Source organism: Geotrypetes seraphini, chromosome 12 (assembly GCF_902459505.1).
Source record: "Geotrypetes seraphini chromosome 12, aGeoSer1.1, whole genome shotgun sequence".
Taxonomy (NCBI): domain Eukaryota; kingdom Metazoa; phylum Chordata; class Amphibia; order Gymnophiona; family Dermophiidae; genus Geotrypetes; species Geotrypetes seraphini.
Window position 1 is genome coordinate 53,947,262 of NC_047095.1, and position 23,068 is coordinate 53,970,329.

At 42.8% G+C, this 23,068-nt stretch overlaps 1 protein-coding gene across 16 annotated transcripts in view; it reads left to right on the top strand.

Annotated features, from left to right (window-relative positions):
• Positions 1 to 23,068, top strand: part of DAB1 (DAB adaptor protein 1) — a 692,719-nt gene that overhangs the window by 658,226 nt on the left and 11,425 nt on the right. For 15 of the 16 annotated variants that reach the window (XM_033916678.1, XM_033916677.1, XM_033916676.1 and 12 more), the window contains 3 exons: positions 17,935 to 18,477; positions 20,286 to 20,416; positions 20,768 to 20,866. In XM_033916678.1, coding sequence (XP_033772569.1) covers positions 17,935 to 18,477; positions 20,286 to 20,416; positions 20,768 to 20,851 — 758 coding nt within the window. In that variant the 3' untranslated portion in view covers positions 20,852 to 20,866. The remainder of the gene's footprint in view (positions 1 to 17,934; positions 18,478 to 20,285; positions 20,417 to 20,767; positions 20,867 to 23,068) is intronic. The other variant, XM_033916684.1, reaches the window with a different exon arrangement.

Below are 23,068 nucleotides of genomic sequence, written 5' to 3' on the forward strand. Positions count from 1 at the left end.
ATAATATGAACACAGGGATTCTTTAACTAAACCACTTTAAGCGCTAAGGTACTTTTAATGCAGGAAAAAGGCTGTTAGTGTGTTTTACAGAAGTTTACCTGTCAGCTCACAATAACCCACACATTAGCTATTTTTAAAAAATATTTCCTGGAGGGAGCATGTGCCCTTCTCTCGAACTGCCAACTCCAGACTCCGTCCCTTCTGCCTTGCTGCGCCATATGTTTGGGTCAAGCTGCCCGAATCCTTACGGCGGGCTCCGTCTCTGGCAGTGTTCAAGGCCCAGTTAAAAGCCCACCTCTTCGAGAGCGCTTTCGACTCCTAACTCTTCTCACTTTGGGTTCTGCATCCCCAACCCTAAATGTCATGTCTGTCTGTCCAAGTTAAATTGTAAGCTCTTCCAAGCAGGGACCGTCTATGTCAAAATGTACAGTGCTTTGTACGCCTTTCAGCACTATATAGATGATAAGTAGTAGTAATAATACACACCCTATATGCAATTAGTTAACTGGTTGAAAGAAGTATTATTTCCATCATATTCCATCAACAATGATGTGGGTCGCTGGATTACAAGGGAACATTCCAATCCCAGTGTATGGAGGTCACACAGATTGCTTACCATAAGCTGAGGACTGCAAAATAATTGAAACCCTTTAATAGTCTTTATATTTGGGTTGCTCACCAAGAATCAGAAGAGGCTGCAGGTTACTCAAAGGTTTTAAGAAAGGTTTGGACAGTTTTCTAGAGGAAAAGTCCATAGTCTGTTATTGAGAAAGACATGAAACATAGAAACATAGAAAAAGACGGCAGATAAGGGCTGCGGCCCATCTAGTCTGCCCACCCCAATGACCCTCCCCTATTTATCTCTGTGCAGAGATCCTACGTGAATAGAAACATAGAAAAAGACGGCAGATAAGGGTAGCATGGAATATTGGTACTCCTTGGCTTTTGGCCAGGTATCAGGATCTGGATTGGCCACCGTGAGAATGGGCTACTGAGCTTGATGGACCATTGGTCTGACCCAGTAAGGTTATTCTTATGTTAAAATGTGACAGCTAGAACTGTGATAGGTATTCCCAGATGGGAAAGTTCCCAAGAAGATGTATTTTCAATTTCTCATGATAGCAATGGCAATTAAGGTGCTAATTTTCAGTGGTTTTCTACATGTAGTTTTTAGATGAATTGTAATTTTTTTGTTGTTGTTGTTTACTGTAAATTTAATTAAGGGTTGTAAAGCACGTTGGATGTTTTAACAGGAAGTCAATGTATAAGTGCTTTATAAATAAATAGTATATTTCAGAGACAGCAGGCTAGTTGCTTAGTCTCAATTTCTTTTATTACAACACATGGCAGCAACAGGAAGTGACATATTCTACCCAATACACCCTTCAGTTCCTTGAGGAATCATAGAGACTAATTCAACAGCTAGCATGACTTCCGTCATATAACCAAGACCATTGGTTTTTTTGGTTTGTTTGTTTTTTTTACCAAGGATCAGTCAGCTGTTAAGGGGCCCTGGGCAGTGGCAGGAGCTTCAATTGCCAGCAATCTGGGTTTGAAGCTGGGATTAATGGCAGCGATGTGCTCCTGCCAATGTAAGCTATCCAGGTTGGGAGATAATTAAGTCCCTGGCAACTGCAAAAGTGCTAGGTCACTGGAAAAAAAAAGAGCCAGTTCAATCACTTAAAAGAGCCTGTGGGAGCTGTACTAAACTGGCTAGACAAAAAAAATAGTGAGAACGACAGAGAAGACAACAATGGTATGTACTGCAAGAAAAATGCTGTAGGTATCTAGATTTATCACTCTCTCTCTTTCCAAAAACATGCATGAAACGTGAGGGTGCTTTTCTAAAAATCCGAGCATCTTGAACAGCATTTTGGGAGTAAGTCTACGGTTACCATATTTGCAAAGACAAAAAAGAGGGCACACGACCGCGCAATGCCCCCAGCCCCATCCACCCAAACCACACCTCCACCAAGCTCTGCCCCTGCTTCCCACCAGTTCCAGTCCCACCCCTGCCTCATACCCCCACTCTTCACCTATTTCCTTAGTCCTTTTGGCCCTCATCTATCCTCCACTGCATCATCATCCTTTCAGTCCCAGCGCCATCTCTTTCTATTCTTCCTTCCCTTGCCTCCAAGGCCATTCTAATATCCCTGTCCCCATAATACACCCCCTCCAGCTTGTCTTTCTTCTTTACTTTACCTTCTCTCCTGTACCTCATCCCAGGACCAATATCTTTCTCTTCTCTAGTGGCAAGACTGCCACTAGAGATTGAAGTGCAGCTGCCAGGGACAGGAGTGAATGTAGTTTGTTCCTGCTCTGAAGACTGACCAGACCACCAGGGATATCCAGGGAGGACTGGGGAGGGGGCAGTCCAGAGGGGACCCCTTTGTGGGCAGGGGATGGGATGAGGGTCTACATCGTATACTTGGCAAGGGGCAGGAAGTTGTGTCATGTTGAGAAGGGATTTGGGCATGTGGGTAGAGGGGTTGGGGGAGGATCAGTCCTTGTTGGGAGTGGGGAGGCACCATTCCCTCTAAGATGAGCAAAAGACTTCTACTTACATTCCTGCCAGTGGGGGGCACTGTTTCACTACCATATTTTCACTAGTGAGGGACAAGCATGCTTTGCAGAGCTCCAGGGAACCTGTCTGTCCCTAGTGACTGAAAACACAATATTGAAGCACCCCCCCCCCCCCCCCCTATTGACAGCAATGCAGTTGGAGGGCTCACTTTCAGCATAGAGGAAATAGTGGTAGAAGGGATAGGATTGCCAGATTTTCAAATCAGAAAATCCGGACCCTCTAGGCCCGCCGTAATCCCGCCCAGTTCTACCCTAATCCCGCCCCTCAGTCTCGCCCCCGCTGCCTGCTCATGTGCGAACTTCCTCCCTGCCCGACGCAATTTGAGGAGGCTTTTCAAAATTCAGACAAAGTGCCGGGTTTTGAAACGCCATCCGGACCCCTGGACATGTCCTCAAAAGGAAGACGTGTCTGGAGAAATCCGGACGTCTGGTAACCCTCGGAAGGGAAGGAAGTGTTGCTCCAACCTTCAGGATGGTACCCAGAAGTTACGCAGCTGCCGACACCTATTCAACGCCAGCATCTGCCTAGCTAAGCAGGCTTAGGTAGGAGTGCTTTTTGTGCGATCCTGTGTGCCTGCTTAGTTAAAAGATGCCATCACTTTCTCTCATACTTTTGGAGTCGGATGACGACAGCACACTCGGGGGACCCTTGATAAAGCATTATATGCGAAACATGTCGGGTCAGACTCCTGAGTTTTTGGCTGTGAATCAAGCTCAACAATATAAAGCTAAGTAATATCCTAACAAAAGCACAAGCACTTTATTGCAGCACTTATATTTATTGAAACATGCAAATATTTATTTAAAGCTATTATATGGTACAACTAAGCAATACAAAACAAGGACGGCCAATGATGAGGTGCCACACAAAGCTTCTCGCAGCAAGGTAGTACTTTTGCGGTGGAGTGGTGGGGCTGAGGCTTACTTTAGAAAATATATAAGCATATATGGTCCAGGTTGGAGCACTGATATATAGAAGATATTTGTGCATGTATAACACTATTGAGAAATATTCATCTGGACATTTAAATAAGTCAGGCCATTGAAGATCATACTGTATAATCACTGAGTATCATCGGCACCCCATAACTGCTGGCTTCGCCCCGTCTTTCCTGTAACGCCTGGTTCAGTTCCGCCGAATGTCAGCGAACAGCCAATTGAGCACAGTTTAAGTGAGTAGGAGCCTCTCCTGCCCACTTACGTCACTTTGAATATTGAGCCCACATTTAATGAGAGCGGTATCTCAGAGCGATTGCAGGGTCTCAATACATGGAAGCTGAAATTCAAATGCAATCATACCTTAGATGTTTCAAATTGTCCCCTGCTCAGCCTGATTAACATTGGGCTGATGAAATTCCACTGCAAGACAGTAAACCTGACAGATACGAAAATACCATTCACTCCAAATACTGCAACTTCCTGCTGTCAAATCTTATCAGTATGAAAGGGTGTCTTAAGCTTGTCCCAAGAAGGGTACGCTTTGCTGTGAAACATGATTAGTTTTAATTTTGATTACCATCTTCCAGTGGTAACTCTATTTAATCCAATTTATAATTGAAGACAGACAGGTAGCTGGCCAGAAAAGTACACAGAAGGAATAGACTGGTAAGATGTCTTCCGCTACTCAAAATAAGCATGATAAGTTAATGCTGAATAAAATATGAAGTATGCATGAAATATATGTGAAATGCAGTATGTAACACAATCTGAATGCATAATGAAGCAAAGTATGCAAAGCTGCTCATATACCTCATAATGTAATGCTAGACTCTGTAATACTGTATGAATTTTACATTGTTTGAAACATGGCGGAGAAAGACTGCCACCTTGTGGTAAAACTTGGCCTAGGCTTTGATTGTTTTAAAAAATCAACTGCAGTTGCATTTCATCTGATATTTTCCCGAATAACAAACCACAAGAAATTTTTAAGATGGCCAGAGAGCTCCATACCAAGATGGACAGACCGATCCAGTTCTGGCTTTACCCTACTGCATGTGTGGTGATGTATGAGGGTTGAATGACAAGTATTGAATATAAAAAGCTTGTTCTTTTTCTTTCTATGTATATATTTTTCGACATTGTCGCCACCCTTTGCCACACATTTCTGTCGATGATGAACACGTTTTTAAAAGCCGCTGTGAAAGAATGGCACATGGTGGCCCTCTTTTACTAAGGTGCGCTAATCGATTTAGCACGCACTAAATGCTAATGCATGCATGTTAGTCTATGGACGCGTTAGTGTTTAGCGTGCGCTAATCGGTTAGCGCACCTTAGTAAAAGAGGGGGGTTTTTCTCTTCAACCAGTTGTGGAACCGTGCTTTTCACTCTGCATTCTAGTCAAACAGATGCTATAAACAACCTGCCTTTGGTGGCGAATTTCAACTGGAGGGACGCCTTCAACAGTCAGAAATTCTATCGTGGTACGTTGCTTAAATCACATCGATGAGCACTCACTGCATGCTTCTATTTCCGAGAAGCAACTGGAAAGAAGCAGACATAGGAGTACCACAGGGATCAGCGATGTCACTCGTGCTGTTCAATATCTTCCTCCAATCATTGGGGAAATTCATCAGGAAACTAGGATGGAACACTACATCTACACAGACAACGTCCAACTGATCGTCCCACTGAAGAAACGAGACATAAAGGCCAAACAGAAGATCAAGAAAGGCCTAGAGAAAATCTTCAGATGGTTCCAAACAAATGGACTAGTAGCCAACAAGTAAAAAACAGAACTACTTCTCATTAACAAATGGGAAGGAAACAGCCCAAGATACCAACTAACCCTGAACGGCTATAGCATAAATCCATCCACGGAGGGTGTGAAAAACCTAGGCGTATGGCTGAGCCCAAATCTTGACATGACAATACAAATCCAATGGATTATGAAAAATGCTTATGGTAAACTCTACTGGGACAGAGGACTAAAACCCTACCTAACCCATCAAACAATGATCAATGTCATAATATCCTTGGTACTCTCAATCTTTTAATCTTTGACTACTGCAATGCAATCCTGCTGGGCATTTCAAAGAACATGATCAAGGAAATCCAAGTAGCACAAAAAGCAGCAGCAAGATTTTTGCTGGGAAAATCGAAGCAGACATGTGCCACCCCACTACTGAAAGTGTTACATGGCTCCCGATTGAAAACAGGGTAAAATTCAAGATCATGTTGCTGACACACAAAATCATTCATCTTTCAGAACTGCAATACCTAGCAACCAGACTACACAACCATACACCAAGACATGCCCTGCACTCAAGCCAAGAATTCTTACTGGAAATACCCTCATTCAGAGACATCAATTACAAAAGCTTCAGGACTAGAATGTTCTCAGTGATGGCTCCAATGTGGTGGAACTCCATTCCTAAGGAATTAAAACTAGAAAAGAACACCAGAAAGTTCAAGCCCCTAAATGTCTTCTTTCAGGAAGAAAATACAGGATTAGAAATTACACCGGGCTTAATGTATTGGTACAACTTTCTTTAGTGTAACTTTAGAAGTCATTGTGGTCTTGGAGAAAGCTGAAGGCTTTATTGATTAAGATACCTTTTGAAGGGCCAATTTAAAAAATGTACTTTATTAAATTTCAAGACCACAAGGATTCGTCTTTCAAAAACTCATGACCCACGTAGATCATATCTTTTGCTGGTTCTTTTAAAAATATTCACAAGATACAAAAATTCATATAGGCTAGTATGCAAAAGGTCTTACCTGGTTAACTTTGAAAGTTACCCGAAAAAATCCTCCCACCATTCAACAGATAGGTTTTGGTCAGATACATCAATGTCCAACCAAATCCTTTCCCAAAAAATTAAAGACACATTGGGGCAGTTCTGGAATACAATTTTAATGAAGTTAAATAGCAACATTAAGAACATAAGAATTGCCGCTGCTGGGTCAGACCAGCGGTCCATCATGTGGTGGCCCCTAGGTCAGACTGAGACTAGCCCTACCTGCATATGTTCCAGTTTAGCAGGAACTTGTCCAACTTTGTCTTGAATCCCTGGAGGATGTTTTCCCCTACAACAGACTACGGAAGAGCATTCCAGCTTTCCACCACTCTCTGGGTGAAGAAGAACTTCCTTACATTTGTACGGAATCCATCACCTTTTAACTTTAGAGAGGGTGAACAACCTGTGAACAACCTGTCTTTATCTACTAAGTCTATTACCTTCATTATCTTGAATGTTTCAATCATGTCCCCTCTCAGTCTCCTCTTTTCAAGGGAGAATAGGCCAGCTTCTCTAATCTCTCACTGTAGGGTAACTCCTCCAGCCCCTGAGCCAGGGACATCGACGCCTTTGTGAAAGCTTCCGGTTTGAAAATAATAATACATGCAAAATGACACCAGCGCAAGGTTTTAAAAATTATAACCAAGATTTATTGAATTATTGTTTCTATTTTTCCATTATTAGATCAAAAAGCATCAGCATAATTAATGCTTACGGTTGCGCTAATGGGAGATCGTTAGAGGTGCCAAATACTGGCCTTCTCACAACGGTCTCGTCTTCATATCTCATTACATTCTATTATATAACTTTTAGCTCAGTGACATCATCAGTATACCAGCCAATAACAATTCTATGGGTGGTCTTAAAGTTGGACAAAGAAACATTCCTCCACATTTAAAAGTTAGACAAAGTTTCAGAAAATTACTTTTGATTTCTGAATTAACATTATAACATATTCAAAAGAATCGACAATTATTAACATGGTGCTGAGAAATTCTCAGCCCTAAAGGAAAAAACTCTTCCTAAGCTGACAGGTTCAAACTGCCTTACACATAAACCTTACTCTGGAGGAGGAGGGGGGTCAAGTCCCCCTCTCCTCTCCCTGAAGCGTGGGCTTCCAATGCCCCTCCTTCCTATTCTTGAGACTGACTCTAATTACTTCCAGATGTTGCCTTAGGATTTTCCTTAGTGTTTCTTCAGGTTTAAAATATATAAAATATGTTTTTTTCAAAGCAACACAGTCATATACTCCAATCATATTTGTTTCATTCACTCTGCTTGGCCAAGCTTTTCCATTCAATAAATCATAATGTTCATTCAAAACTATATCCAATTCAGTTTGAGACACGTTATCCTTCTTTACCAGTCTAAAGCAAGCACATGTGGTATTAATTAACACCACGTTGCTGGGAGCGGGAAAACTCAGAGAGGACAAAGAAGACAGAAAACTAATCACTGGCACAAGATGGTGTCCAAACAGAGAACCCAAAATGGATTCCATGTAATCATGTAATCATGATTTCCACCATGATTTGGCTCAACAGCAAAGTACATAAACAGATATTATTATGCTTTCCCTTATATTAATCCTTAGTGTATTTTTCTCTGGCCTTAGCTACATTATATTTAAATTTTTATTCACCTGTTTTTCCATACGCTTCTATTTGGGCGTGGTCCTTAACTGACACAGAATTGTCTCTAACTAGAATTACCCAGAATCATACGAAAAACTGGCACTTTTGTAGAAAAAACTCCACAAAAAAATACTGCACTTATCATGTCCTGACATCCATTCCCGTCCCATAAACAGCACCCCCTGCTGGCCACAAGCCACTACTCCTAACCCCTTAACCATTTTAGTCACTCTTCTCTGGACCCTTTCGAGTAGTACCATGTCCGTCTTCATGTACAGCGACCAGTGCTGGATGCAGTATTCCAGGTAAGGGTGTACAATGGCCCAGTACAACGGCATGATAACCTTCTCCGATCTGTTTGTGATTCCCTTCTTAATCATTCCTAGCATTCTGTTTGCCCTTTTCGCTGCCGCACATTGCGCGGATGGCTTCATTGACTTGTCGACCAGTACTCCCAATTCTCTTGCCACTATCTGGTTATTTTTGTCTAGATATCTCAGCCACAGATAAAGTATAGCAGACTTGAAGATTTCTAAGCAAAGATATCCTTATATATCTGAGCCTCAATATTGAGTGATCCCAAGATTTAAGGATACGGTTTCACTTTGAATATCCACTTAACATATCCAAAGAACATCTGTTTTATACCCTTTGGTTTGGATATCTTCTCTTTAAACCTTTACTTTATACGCATTCACTAATGATGCACTTGCTTAAAATTTGGAAGCAGAAGAGGAAGCAAAATGGCCGCCATATGGAGAGAAAGCAGCAAAAAGCAAGAGAAGTTGTTACAGAGTTCCCATTCAATAATGTATAAATTTCCCACTAGGGATAAAGGTGAGCATATCATAACATGCTGGATAATCAGATTATAGGACCTCCTATGATCTATATATAATTTCAGGTATGCATCCTGAATTGAATTGAATGTTGTATATTTCCCCCTCCGCATTCGCGGTGAGTGATAGGGGAACAGCATGGCAGTGAATACAGAAAAACCGTGAATAACTTTTTGTATGCTATTCACAATTTTTCTGTAAAAAAACCCTAAAAAATACACAAAACCGTGAAAAACCTGACCTGCAAGTATAGCGATTTCCTGTGACATAAATTTGGAGGCGGAGCCTGGGAATGAAAAACTGCGAATAACTGATACCGCAAATACGGAGGGGGAAGTGTAATCATTTATGTTCCAATCCTCCTCCCTACCACTTGAATCCATTATCCACAAGTGCTGAATATTTTTTACAAAACCTTTTTTTTTTTTAAAAAAATTATTCATATAGGCCCCCTTTTACTAAGCTCCGATGCTATGATCGTGTGATCGGGCCGAGTGGTAATTACCCATCACACATCTGTCCTCAGGCACTTCCGGTCTCCCTTTTGAGCTCTGCTAGAACACAACACCACTGCTAAAATAACACATCCTGTTAAAATACATGACTAGATACTTGTGTGTTTATCTCAGACTTGTACACACGGCTGATAAGCTTGTTAGTTGGGTTATGTTATTATTTTTTTGTATACTGTTTTTTGTTGTTATGTCATGGACCGCCTGTGTTTACATCCTGTAAAGACATATTATGATCATGAGGTCTGTGTTTGTATATCTTATAACAAAATGCTAATAAAACTGATTGAACTTAAAAAAAAAAAAATGACTAGATCCCCCCAGGAACACTCTTCCTGGTCATCCCCGGGTTCTACCTGGACTCCATGATTCTTCATGTCCTCCACAACCCGTCATTGGACCTAGAGGTCTTCAGGCAGCTTCTGGTGCCATTTACTGTCCCTCCACTGGTCACTCGCTAGACCTTTGACCAATGCTTACAGAGCCAACAGGCTGCTTCCTAGGGAATCCTCTGACAGCTCCTGGTACAGTTTACCAGTTTCTGTGCTAGTCCCTCTGCTGGTCACTCATCAGTCCCCATCAGCCTAGGACCTACACACTTCTGAATCTTCTTGTGGGGCCACCACTGGTCCCTACTTCCCAGTTTCTTGGTCCCCACAGGTCCTGGATACTTCACTGGTCCCACTGCCAGTTGTCAAGCCTGAGCTCCTCCTGGACTCCATGCTCTACCGAGCCCTCTGACTACTCCTTCTTCCAGGCCCTGTCACAGTCACTCAGTTGTCTTTTCCTGGATGCACTCACTAAGAAATCTCCTTGTCCATCAGTCATCTTTTCCCAGATACATGCACTGAGGACTCCTTCATAGCTAGTCTCTCTCTGAGGGCTCTTTCTGAGGACTCTTTCCAGTCCCTCAGCCGCTCTGTGAGGACCCTCCTAGTCGGTCACTCCCCTGGTCACTACATATCCACCAGGCCCTCTGCTGGTTGTAAAATTTGAGACCACCTTGGACTCAAAACTCAACTGGGCAGGCCAGTCTATCAGGCTTACCAAGGGTTTGGCTGAAGCCAGCATTCCTCCCCTTGAGGGTCGCTTGGCTCCTGAAGGAGCTTCTGTTCTTCCCAGCTCTCTCTCAGCACACTTTTCCACTCAGGGTGAATGGACACCTCCCAGGTACCTTTGCAGCTGTTGTATGCAAATTAGCTCCTTTTCCACTATTCAGCCTCCCTCTGCTGGCCTATGACAGGAACTTCACCCTGTCACAGACGCTCATAGAATTCCTATGAGCATCAAAGCATTCAGCACCCTGAGGTGCGGTAGAAACCTCTACCGTAGCTTAGTCAAAGAGGGCCAAACTATTTTAAAAAAAAGAGAAAAATGGCAGCAGAAGTAGGAGATAATTGAATTATTGAAGTTTGGGTCCTACTTTGTCCTCCGTCAAGACGTGTTACGAGATCCTAAAGTCTGAGGAGAGAAGAGATTGAATGTAATGTAATGTAATTTATTTCTTATATACCGCTACATCCGTTAGGTTCTAAGCGGCTTGAAGAAAGTATACATTAAGATTATAAATGAGAAGTAAGAAGGTACTTAAAAAATTCCCTTACTGTCCCGAAGGCTCACAATCTAACTAAAGTACCTGGAAATTAATAAAGAAGAGAAAATAAAGATGGTTGAAAAAAGAAAAATTCTATGTGAACTTATAGGATGGAAATTAAACTGTACCTTCTCCCTAGCAGCAAACAGCACAAAAGGGATGAACAGATCCCAATCTCTCAAATTGTCTTCCAATCCCTTCTTTAACATATGCTTTAGGGATTGATTAAACCTCTCGACTAACCCATTGGCCTGAGGGTGATAAGCAGATGTTCGGATATGTCTCACCCCAAGTCCTTTCCAGAATTCCTCCATTTCCCTGGACAAAAAGTTGCTTCCCCGATCAGAAAGAACTTCCCTCGGAAAACCTATGGTAGAGAATAACCCCATGAGTTCCTTCATCAATACCCCCGAGGTAGTCTTTCGCAAAGGAAAAGCCCAAGGAAATCTGGTGGCCACGTCCATTACCACAAAAATAAATTGGTACCCCCTTGGGGTCTTTTCCAATGGTCCTACAATGTCCATGGCTAACCGCGAGAGAGGTTCTTCCACTACAGGTATAGGGACAAGAGGTGCCCGTGCAGGTTTGCTCAAAGCCAGCCTTTGGCAGGTGGGACAAGATTTACAAAAATCCTCAATTTCTTGCCTCCACCCAGGCCAGTAGAACCTCCGCTGTACCTGTACCTGTGTGGCCTGAATCCCTTTATGTCCTGCGAGGGGTGAGTCATGGGCAGTTTGTAAGATGGCCTTCCTAAATCCCTTGGGAACCACTAACTGTTCCCCTCCTCCGTCCTGGTCTGAAGTGCCAGCTCTTTCTTTATACAGGAGGCCACGTATAACTCTCAAGCCTGATCCAGCAGATTGGGGTCCAGTAGCTTGAAGCCACAGTTCCCTCAATGAAGGATCAGCCTTCTGTTCTTGGGCAAACGTGGGGAAGGTATTGCTAATTTCCTGCGGAAGACTGGGAAATTCTTTCCTTCGCTCAGTTTGTCTAAGATTCTGTGCCCTCTGCTGTTGCTGTCTTTTTTTCTGTGCTCTGGAGGCCCTAGCCTGTGTCTGCGCCGCCGGTCTAATCACTCCTTTTTTAAAGGGAAAAACTTTTCCCAACGGGGTCTCAGGCTCCAGGCTAGGCCTTCCTTGAGAACGGGTGTTAACCAACCCCTGCTTAGTTTGCAAACAGTCCTCTAACCCGGCCCAATCCTGACCCAACACTATTTCATAGGGGACCCCGGGAATCAAGGCCATCGGAACCTTGTATACACGGTCCTTATGCAGGAGAGTAGTTGGCCTAAGAGTATAGTGAGCACTGTCTCCGTGGATGCATTTGATCACCACTTTGCCTGCCCCAAATGACTCTTTTTCCCCAGGGAAGATCCTTTTCCAGAATGGAACAGCCATCATGGACTGATCTGCCCCTGTATCCACCAACGCCTTCACCACCTGGCCCCCTACTGATACATTGACGAGGTATTTAACCTCACCCCTGTTTCCTGGAGCCTTTGAACCTAACATGCTCTGATGGGCCGTTGGTTCTTTCTCCTTGTAAACCTGGGCCTGCTTATTTGGAACCCTGGTTTTAACTTCGGGGTAAGAGACCCTACAAAACTGTTGTGTGTGTCCCTGCTTTCCACACCTGTAACACCTTCTGTCCCCACCCTGAGTGTTAGGTTTAGGACTTGGACCACAGGGATCCTTAACCTGCGGCTTCTTACCCCAACCTTCGCCTAACTCCCGTGGGTTTGATCTAGGTGTGTGGTGAGCTAAGGGACTCATATTCTCTCCTGAAGGTTCTTGGGCATCTATAAATGCTTCAGCCACTTCCAGAACTTGTCCTAAAGTCTTGCAGTTCTGTCTCTTAATCCAGGACCTGATGTTCTTTGGGACAGCTTCTAATAGTTGTTCCCTCACTATTTCTGTGAATAAGGCCCTGGCATCATTCAGAACTGGCTGCAGCCATTTTTCAGCCAGTTTGGTGACACGCTGAAGCAAAGCTTTAGGCCGTTCTGTATGAAGCATTGTGGTTGCCCTGAACTTTTGTCTGTAGTGTTCTGTGCTGAAGCCTAAGAAATCCAATATATGGGCTTTTACTACAGGGTAGCTATTGGCAAGCTCGGGCCCTAGGGTCTGGAATGCCGCTAGAGTCTCCCCGGCCAGGCAGGGCAACAACCGGTACACCCATTGCTCAGGAGGCCATCCAGCAGCCACAGCAATTCTTTCAAAAGAATTAAGAAAATCGTCCGGTGCATCCCCAGGTGCTATCTTGCATACATTTAAATGCAATAAAGGATTAGGTCCTACCGGTGCTGGAACAGATACAGCTGGTAATGTCTGTCCTGCAGGATGTATAGCAGTCTTTTGAAGAATTTGTGAAAATGCTTTGGCCTGGTCCTGCATTGTGGAAATCAGTTCCCCATGTTGCCGCATCATTGCTTCCTGATTCACCTGCCAGCGTTCCTCGCTTGACTTCAGGATCGATTTCAAATCATCACACTGGCGTTGCCGCTCACCGGCAAGTGTGGCTAGGATCTGGGCCTGCTCCATTATCCGGACCTGAAAGGCAAACAAAAAGAAAAGGAACCCAAGTGTGGCCGCTTGGTAAGCGTGTTCCTCCCCTTTACCAGACCCCCCAGCCTAGGTACTCTTACCGATAGCACTGGTGAGTCTGCGCCTTTGGTGTTTAGGCCTCCTTGGCCTCCAGTCGTTCTCCGCACGGCTTGCCCCTCTGAAATTCGGGTCCCGAACTGGAACTCGGGTCTGGAACTCTGGTCCGGTTCTTTCCACCTCCGAACTCCAACTGAGCTCCTCGCTGCACTCCTCCACAGGATATGCTGTAGTCTTTTTTTCCTGCTTCCGCCTTCCAGTGGGAAACTCCTCCTCCGAATAGGTAACAGGAAACTCCTCCAATAAAGTACTCCAACAAAAATTAGGATTTTTCAAACCAACAATTGGTCAATAGTTCAATAGTCCAATTACAAAAATAAAGGCTAGTCAAATATGCCTTTCCAGCACAAGTTCAAAATGGCACCAAAAGAAAACTTTATATATTTTATTTTTTTTTTTTTCAAAAATTGCAGAACCTTGGTGTCGCCTGCAGGAGGTGCAATATCCCACTCCTGATACCAAATATGTGTAACCGGGTCTGGGGCCTGAGTAAGACTCCACAGTACATACAATGATTACACCACAAAAAACACCTGCGTGTGACCCAGACTGGAGTCACCCTGCAGTCAAAGAATGACACCAAGAACCAAAAGCAAAAATAAACCACAATTCTTCAGCATGAACAGTAAAAGAAAATTCAGGTTTTATTTTCCTCAACGTAATAAGGGCAGGCTTATTAGAAGTCCTACTCCAAAACAGGTAAGTGCTATCGTCAGTCCAAGTTCACTAAGCAGAGTAATGAACAGTCCAAACATAAAATAAAAGCAAAAAAAAAAAAAATACTTTTTCCTTTTTTTTCTTCACCCAACTGGGTTTTATGTTTTCTTTAGCTCTCAATTAATCCTGCTACTAAACAGGGCAATTTAGTTCCTTCCAAACACTGAATAATACAATAGGGTTTAAGGCACTGGCTACCCTATTGCTAGTGTTTCAAAAAGAAGCCTCTGACAGCCAAGTCTTGCACTGCCAGGATAAGGAGAGTGCCTCAGGTTTGCTTTACTTTTTAGCATATAACAGCTTCAAATTTCCCTCCCAGATTATAGCAAACCTCTCCCTCAGTTCAGGCACTATCAGCTTCAACCAAAATGCAAAACAGTAAAAAAGCAAGTCCTCCAAGGTTCAGCTTCATTCAAACAGTCTCTCCAACAAAGAAAGCTGAACAAGATGCACTCACTGTTTCCTCAATGGTTAGCAGGTACAGCTGGTGGACAAACCAACTTCCATGGCTTCCTCAGCCAAGCTCATTTCTTCTGGCAGGTTGTTAGTCTCCATTGGAAGTTCCAGCTCAGCTACAGATTCTTCCAGGATATCTCCAGCCTCTTGCACCTCCATGGATGTAACTGGTTCGCTCTTGCCTGGCCCAAGGAGACTCTCAGGGAGGAAAGGTCCCAACCTTCTCCCTAACCTGCTTCCTGCTTTGAACTGAGCTACAGGTTTTATACTGTTTGGGCCACACCCTAACCTGGCTGATTCAGCAGTCCTCAAAGCAGCTCTAGAGCTCCTCCTTTGGTGACCTGAATATTGCTGGTCTAGGGAACTATTGGGAAACTCAGGCTCCCTCTGGTGGTCAGCCTGGGAATCAGCCAGATCCTCACTAGGACAGCTTTTACCTACTCTCTTCCGGGTTTTGCTGGGAGTCTTAGTAGAAACACTAACTGGAACCAGGTCAGGCACGAAGTCTGTCTGGTTACAATATCTCTCAATGAGTCTTATTGTGTATACTTATAGATAATCAAAGTACACTTATCTTGATGACTACTTCATTAGGCTTGGCCTCATTCTCCTTAGTTTCCAGCTGCGGTGAGATTAAAGTGCTTAATTCTTAAAGTGCTTGTGCTAATAGTGCTTGCTATTATCATCCGTGCTTGTTAAAATTGAACTTAAGCCCGGCCCCCCGACTCGAGTTTTGGGTCCTTCGTCAGGAGGGGTCCCTGATATATATATGAAGGAGGCTGGCAAAGGGACAAGAGAAGTGTTATGATGGTCCCAAAGTACCCCAGTTCGGTGAGACCACAGAATTCACGGGTATTGGTCTGAACACTTCACTATTAATAATATAATTATATTTATTAGTATTTATTTATAAGAGCTGTGATAATAATAAGTAGTGATACAATAATCATCACAGAATAATATTGTATATCTCCCTAGAAGTAGGTGAACAATAAAGATCATCATTTCACCAGACGGATTGAAGGACACTTTTTTAGGGCACATCATTCTCTTTTGGACAATTCCACTCTGGTTGTTGTAAATCACTAAGGCCGCCTTTTATCAAGATGAGGTTGAGCGTTTTAGCACGGGCTGGCAAGGTAAATGATCCGACGCTCATTCAATTCCTGTAAGCGTTGGAGCATTTACCTCACAGACCTACACTAAAACGCTCTACCACAGCTTGATAAAAGGGAGCCTACGTCAATATTCAGCCAGCTTGGCTATTCGGCACTAGTATCTAGATAGTGGGTAGTGCTGAATATAAGGTAGTCACTGCTGGCCCACTGTTCTAACTGCTAATTAGATAACATTAGGACTAATGTGTTAACAAATTATATGAGGACGCACAACACATAATATGTTCATATAATGATTCAAAATGTTGTGTGATTGTGGCACCGAGGTACCCCCCTCTTCAAACCCAGGGCAAAGTCACCCGAAGGCATGTTCAAGGACTTGGGGCTCCTTTTACAAAGGCGCGTTAGGACCTTAACGCATGGAATAGCGCGTGCTAAAATACCCTGCGCGCTAGCCACTACCGCCTCCTCATGAGCAGGCGGTAGTTTTTTGGCTAGTGCACACTATAGCGCGTGCTAATTTGGTGCATGCGCTAAAAACACTAGCGCACCTGTGTAAAAGGAGCCCTTAGCTGACAAAAGACGACTTGAGCTCCAACGCTGTCATGTCTTCTCCAATCTTCCCAACTAGCAACCTTGTTTCACCAATGTTTGGCTTATTAGGGGAGCAAACAATGCAGCCACGCTTGTTGGGAAGATTGGAGAAGACATGACAGCGTTGGAGCTCAAGTCATCTTTTGTCAGCTAAGTCCTTGAACGTGCCTCCAGGTGACTTTTCCCTTTTCTAAACCTGAGCTGTTCTGTGAGGGAGTTTTTTTTGCCAGTGAAAGTATTTAAAGCAGTTTTTATTTGTACCTTTTGGTTCTATACAGTGGTGCCTCACACAACGAACTTAATTCGTTCCAGGAGCAAGTTTGTTATGCGAAAAGTTCGTTATGTGAAACGCGTTAAGCGCAGTGACTAACGACTGCCTGCAGTGCCTGCGCGGAAGGATGCAATACATCGGCAGCGATCGTGGAAGCTCGGGCGACTTCGTTGTGTGAAACGAAGTTCGTTGTATGAATCATGACATGAAGTTCGTTGTGTGCAGCGTTCGCTGTGCGAGGCGTTCTTTATGCGAGGCACCACTGTACTGCTACATTAATCTGAGGCTTTTTCTACCTCTTTTTGAGTGCATGTTGGGTTTGAAGAGGGGGGTACCTCGATGCCACGATCACACAACATTGTGACTCATTATATAGCATTAGGACTGCCTTTTTGCAGAACTAACTTTATCCAATATCTTTTCTCACATCAAGCAGCACTATGGGGTAAAGACCTAGAACAATTACTCGTACCTATTACCTATAGGGAATTCAGGAAACGCCTAAAAACACATCTGTTCCTGTAATACTTAGGAAACCAACCTATACAATCTTAGTCCTCAACAAACGATCTCTAGAACTATCAATCACTAAGTCTGTACTTTGTTTATTCCATTCAATCTGTAACATTGTAAACCGCATAGAACATCACGGTCCTGCGGTATATAAATTGTTATTATTATTATTATCCCAATAGTTATTCAGTTAGTGATCCAAATGATTACAAGGACTGCCCTTGCTTTGCCCATTGACCACCCTAGGGCTGTTCCAATAGCACTGGGGTGATCTATAGTAATTTTCAGCTGCACTCTCTGGACATTGCTCTGAAAATTGCTGGATGGCCCCAGCTAGCGGCACTTCTCAGGCAGCTGGTGCTGCTTCCCCGATAAGTGGTTTGAATATCAACCCAGCCTTCCAGATCTGAATATTTTAAATAAGGTGATGTTAATACCTTTCCTATAAAGACTGAATGTGAGTTGGTACTTTGATAGTAGCATGGTCTAATTTGTCTTTTTTGATTTATGTCTGATGAATGTGTTGAATTTGTTTTTTATTCCTAAGTATGTGAGAACTGTAACCTGCTTAGTATATAAGTGGGATATAAATTATTAAAATAAATAAATAAACCCAAACATTGTTTTATTGTTCCTCAGTGTGAAATCTCTCTCTTCTTCTTGGCCAGATTTAAGTACTGACATTTGTCCTTTCGTATTTTATAAGGTTATGTTGCAATGGGAGCCATCCAGCCCTCCTTTTGGGGACAACAACCGCTAGTCCAGCAACAAATGGTCTTAGGTGGACAACCTCCAATGGCTCAGGTGATGCAGGGAGGCCAACAGATAGCATGGGGCCAGCCTGGTCTTTTTCCTACTTCCCAGCAATCATGGCCGCCTGTGGCCGGCCAGTTTCCACCTGCTGCCTTCATGCCAACACAAACTGTTATACCTTTTCAAGCAGCCATGTTTCAAGGTACTACAACTCCCATAGCTACTGTTCAACCAACGAGTGATTCCATCCGATTAAGTCCACAGGGTCCAGGACAGAAAATGGGAAAAGAAATGTTTAAAGATTTTCAGATGGCTAATCCTCCACCAGTGCCATCCAGAAAACCAGACCAGCCTTCCCTTTCATGTACCTCAGATGCCTTCTCAAGTTATTTTGACAAAGTTGGGCTGGCACAGGATGCCGATGATAGCGATGACTTCGATATCTCCCAGCTGAATTTGACTCCTATGACCTCTACATCTCCCTCTACAAATTCACGTGAGTAAGAAAATCAACAGCGACACCCCCTCCCCGGGATCAGTCATTGTTTCTCTTTTCTGTTCCTGGGCAAGTCAAGGTCCACTTCTGCCCAGAATTAGGGTCAAGAATTTCAGAGGTATTCAGGATATAAGAAACATGACTTTGAACCAGGGTGGATTTAATGAAATCAAATTGATTTAAATCATGCCCCTGACATTATGGACTCCTTTTACTAAGCTGCGATAGCGTTTTTATCATGCGCAGAATTTTAGCGCACGCTAAACCCACACTACGCGGCTAGAACTAACGCCAGCTCAATGCTGGCGTTAGCGTATAGCGCGCATGGCAATTTAGCACGTGCTAAAACCGCTATCGCAGCTTAGTAAAAGGAGCCCTATGAATGGATTAATGGAATTCATTTACAAAAAAATGTAAACATTGCATGAATATACAGCCTCATGCTACATAATTAAAAACTAATCCTTCATTATAAAATAACTTTTGGACTATAATGAATCTTAAATAGAAAACTATCTTCAGATAGATTTTTCCTCAAAAAAAAAAGCATTTTATTTAAAAAAACAAACAAACTCCAATTTAAAAAAAATTCTGAATTAAGTAAAAAATATCTGATTTAAATAAAAAATTATGGTAAAAAAAAAAATCATTGCCCCCCCCCCCCTTTTATCAAGCATTATAGCATAGATCGGCGCAATAAATGCTCTGACGCTTATAGGAACTCAATGGGTTTTGGAGTATTTCCCGCGGCAGCAGCTCTACCACAGCCTCCTTTTAAGCAGACGGTAGTTTTTCGGCTAGCGCTAATCTTGTGCGTGGGCTAAAAATGCTAGCGCACCTTCGTAAAAGGAGCCCCAAATGTCCATTGTAATGCAGAATAACTTAATAGCATTTGCGGATTACAGGAGAGAGATGGAATAGACACAAGACTATCTTCTATGCAACAACATGTCAAAATAACTTTAATTGGTTTGGAATTCAGTCAGCCAAGGAGAATAAGACTGTAAGCATATCAATGCACTTATCTTGGCAAATTGTACTAATTATTTTAAAGAGAAATGATTACTTGCCATCTTTTTCAGCTCTGTTTCTTGAAAATTTATAATCAGTGTGACATTTAGTAACTATAGCACCTTTGCCAGGCAGTTACTGTGATGACTTTGCAAATGTCTTTAAACTATAACTTACAGAATGTAGATTTGTCTTTCAAAAAATCCTGAGTTTCTGGTTCCAATGATACAGGAATAGACACAGACTTAACAGGTTGCTTTATTTAGGGGGGGGGGGAAGCAGTTCTCAGTAAGTCTGTTAGAATATGATGGATCTTTTCAATGACCTTGCTTATTGAATTTAGTTAAAAACACACCGTGACCGGCTGCTGATAGAATCTGAAATTACTTATTTGCTGTATATTCACCTAGCAGTCACCCAGTTAAATGACAAATGTACCTGTTGTGAACTGTTTTTCCGAACAGGTTGAAAGCAAGCTTAAGATGAAAATTATTAGTTTCGAACCACTGAGTCCAAACAGCAAAGGTTGATGGAGTCTCTTTATCTTATGCCAGGGAAATGGGTAATGAGAAATGACATAAGGAGTTCAGACGAATGTGGGTTCTTGGGACTATCTTACAAGACTATCTTACGTGACTGAGTATTCTGGAATATAACGTGTTAGGTAGCAAACATCGATAGCGAGATCTTGACAGAGACATCTTCGGACTTGAGGTGTATTTCTTTCCACCTGAATTGTCGTTGAATCTTCTGTGTAGATCGTTGTCCTTAAGCTCGCAATTATCTCCTCTTTCCAGCTCCAACCCCTGCCCCAAGACAAAGTTCTCCGTCCAAATCATCAGCATCTCATACGAGTGACCCCACGGCAGATGACATCTTTGAAGAAGGTTATGAAGAAAGTCCAAGCAAACACGAAGAGCCGGATGTAGTAAGTGTGAATTTGAAATAACTGAGCAGTTAGTTCCCTTGAAACCGTAGAGGAACCGAGGTGCTAAGAACCGTTTCTCATAGATGCAAAGAAAATTTCAGAAATAGATGGTCGATGGGGAATGATATATGAATAGGCATTTTTAAAGGGAGGTTATAGATTGGTCTTAATCAAATATTGTCCCAGTATAAGATAACAAGAGTTATATAAATGAGTTGAACTAATTATGCTTCTGTTATTCTTGGATATAGTGGTGTTATGAAATACTTTTTGACTGTTCACGTTAGTGTAAAAAAAAAAATGCTTCTTTTCCATTGCTGAGAAAAAGGGTATTATGTTCTTATGTTTTAGCCTGATGGATCTCAGGCCACATCCACCAGTGATTCATTTGGTAACCCCATTGCTGATACTATAAGCCCACAGGTCGATAGCTAGATAGCACAAGCTGGGGTAGGTATCTGTCCTTTTTTACAGTCACTTGTGAGGTGATCACTTCTACATGTCCCATTGCCTACCATTTCCTTTCATAGATGTACGACATATGCTCACCTATTTCTGTTTCACATCTTTCCTGTGTTTCCCCCCACCCTAGCTTGTTGCTCCATCTTAAATAGTTGCATGGTATTTGTCACCTGCTGTTTTAAAAGATATGTAATGTATATTTAACTGACAACAACCTGCATGTATTAAAAAAACGGCATTGTTAACACAGTCTACTTAACTTGATGGACAACTCTTCTAGATGTTTGCAGTTATTGGTACGTTAAGGACTCGACATTCAAAGCTGCTTATCTGGGTAGCATTTTGCCTGATACCCAGATAAGTGGCTCTAACCAGGGCCATGCCTGGATTTTCAGCAGCATTACTTGGATAATACCACTGTTAATGGCTGCGGACCATCTTAACGCTATCTAGATAGCGCCAGGAAGGTCCAAGGCAGAGTCATAATTCATCCAGGACCATTAGTATATATATCTGGAAAACTTAAAACAGCAAAAAGTTCTGGTGGTCAGGGGCATACCTGGATTTTCAACACCAAGATCTAGGGAGTGGCTGGTTGCTGAATATTCAGGTATATCTTTAAATACCTCAATTGTTTGTGTTTTTTTAAAGGAACACGGACTGCAGAATTAACATATAAGTCTTCAAAATGATTCTACTTCCATTACTTGTCAAATATGTTGCTAATGTATTTCCTTATTTAACCCCCACATCTCCCCTCCCCCACACACACATACAGTATTCTCCCCGCATATATGTATATATATATATATTTTTTTTTAATTATCACTTGCCCTGTCATCCTTCCTACTGTTCCTCCCTTTTATGTACTCTTTCTTAACAAATTGTAGTTCCCTTTTTTTCCTATTGTTCTTATGTCGCAACCCCAACTAAGTACGTCAGTCTTGGAAATTCTATGTTTATTATTTGTTGTTTGTTCCCTATTCATATTTAAATATTTAATGTACAACGCTTTGTATTCCAGGAGAAGCATTTTATCAAATTTTAATAAACTATGAAACTATTGGCGGACTAAAAGAAACGAATGTAACGTATTCCAGTCACTGTACTGGCCAAAAATTAGGCTCATTTTGTAAATAGTGCCTACATGGGGCGGAGGCTGTAAAAATGGCGCCATTCACATGTCAATCACCTGTAGGTGCCGTTAGATTCGCAGCTACTGAAAAACTCAGGCAACGATAATGTAGGCCAGAGTTTTAAAGGCCTATATTATTGGCTAAGTTTGACGGATAATCGTGACTAACAGGGCCTATAGTCATTTCCACCCCTATCCACGCCTACTTTGACCTACGGCACCATGCTTAGACATGATTCCGGTGCCTACCTTTAACAAGGTATTAATCATTTTTTTAATGGCACAGTTAATTACTATGCCGATTAAAACCAATTAAAACAATTAAGTTAGGCAGCAGTAGGGTACCTTCCACTACCTAATTTATTCCTAGAATCTGGGCTATGGTTCCTATTTAACTTTTCTAACCTGGAATTTTCTGAAAATGATGAGGAATGTTGGTTGATAGAAGGTGTCTTTCTTTTAGAGGGAAAACCAACCCAAGCCATATAAAAGAATGATATTAATGCGCTACTCAATGTGGGGAATAAATACAGAAGGGGATAGACTGTTAAAATGTAGTAGCCCGTTCACGGTTTGATGGCATGACACTATATCTGGAGGTGCCGTATTTGAGGTGCTCATCGTGCACACCAATATCGGCAAAGCTGCAGCCCCGGATACTCTGCTGGCAGAACGGCATTAGTGGGATGGGAGGTCCGCAGAGCGATCTCGCCACGTCTGAGATCTCGCCACCATCGGAGAGGTTGTTTTGCGGGGCTGCATCGGCGAGAGCGAGGGCTGGCAGAGAGGTATAGGGTCTGGACCAGGGAGCGGAGGAGTGGAGTCGGCAGGAGCTGTGAGGAGCTGATTAGCACAACGGCCGGTGATCTGATGATTGAAGGATGTGTCGCTTTGCATCAGGGGAGGTGACCTGTGGCTGGTGCGCAGAGGATGGTGGTGGCAGTTGCCCAGCTGAGGCGGCTGATGCGCCAAGGATGATGGCGATGGTGGCCTGACTGATGAGGAGTTGAGACCCTCCTGCCTCTTCTACCATTACTGAGACTTTATTTAATTGG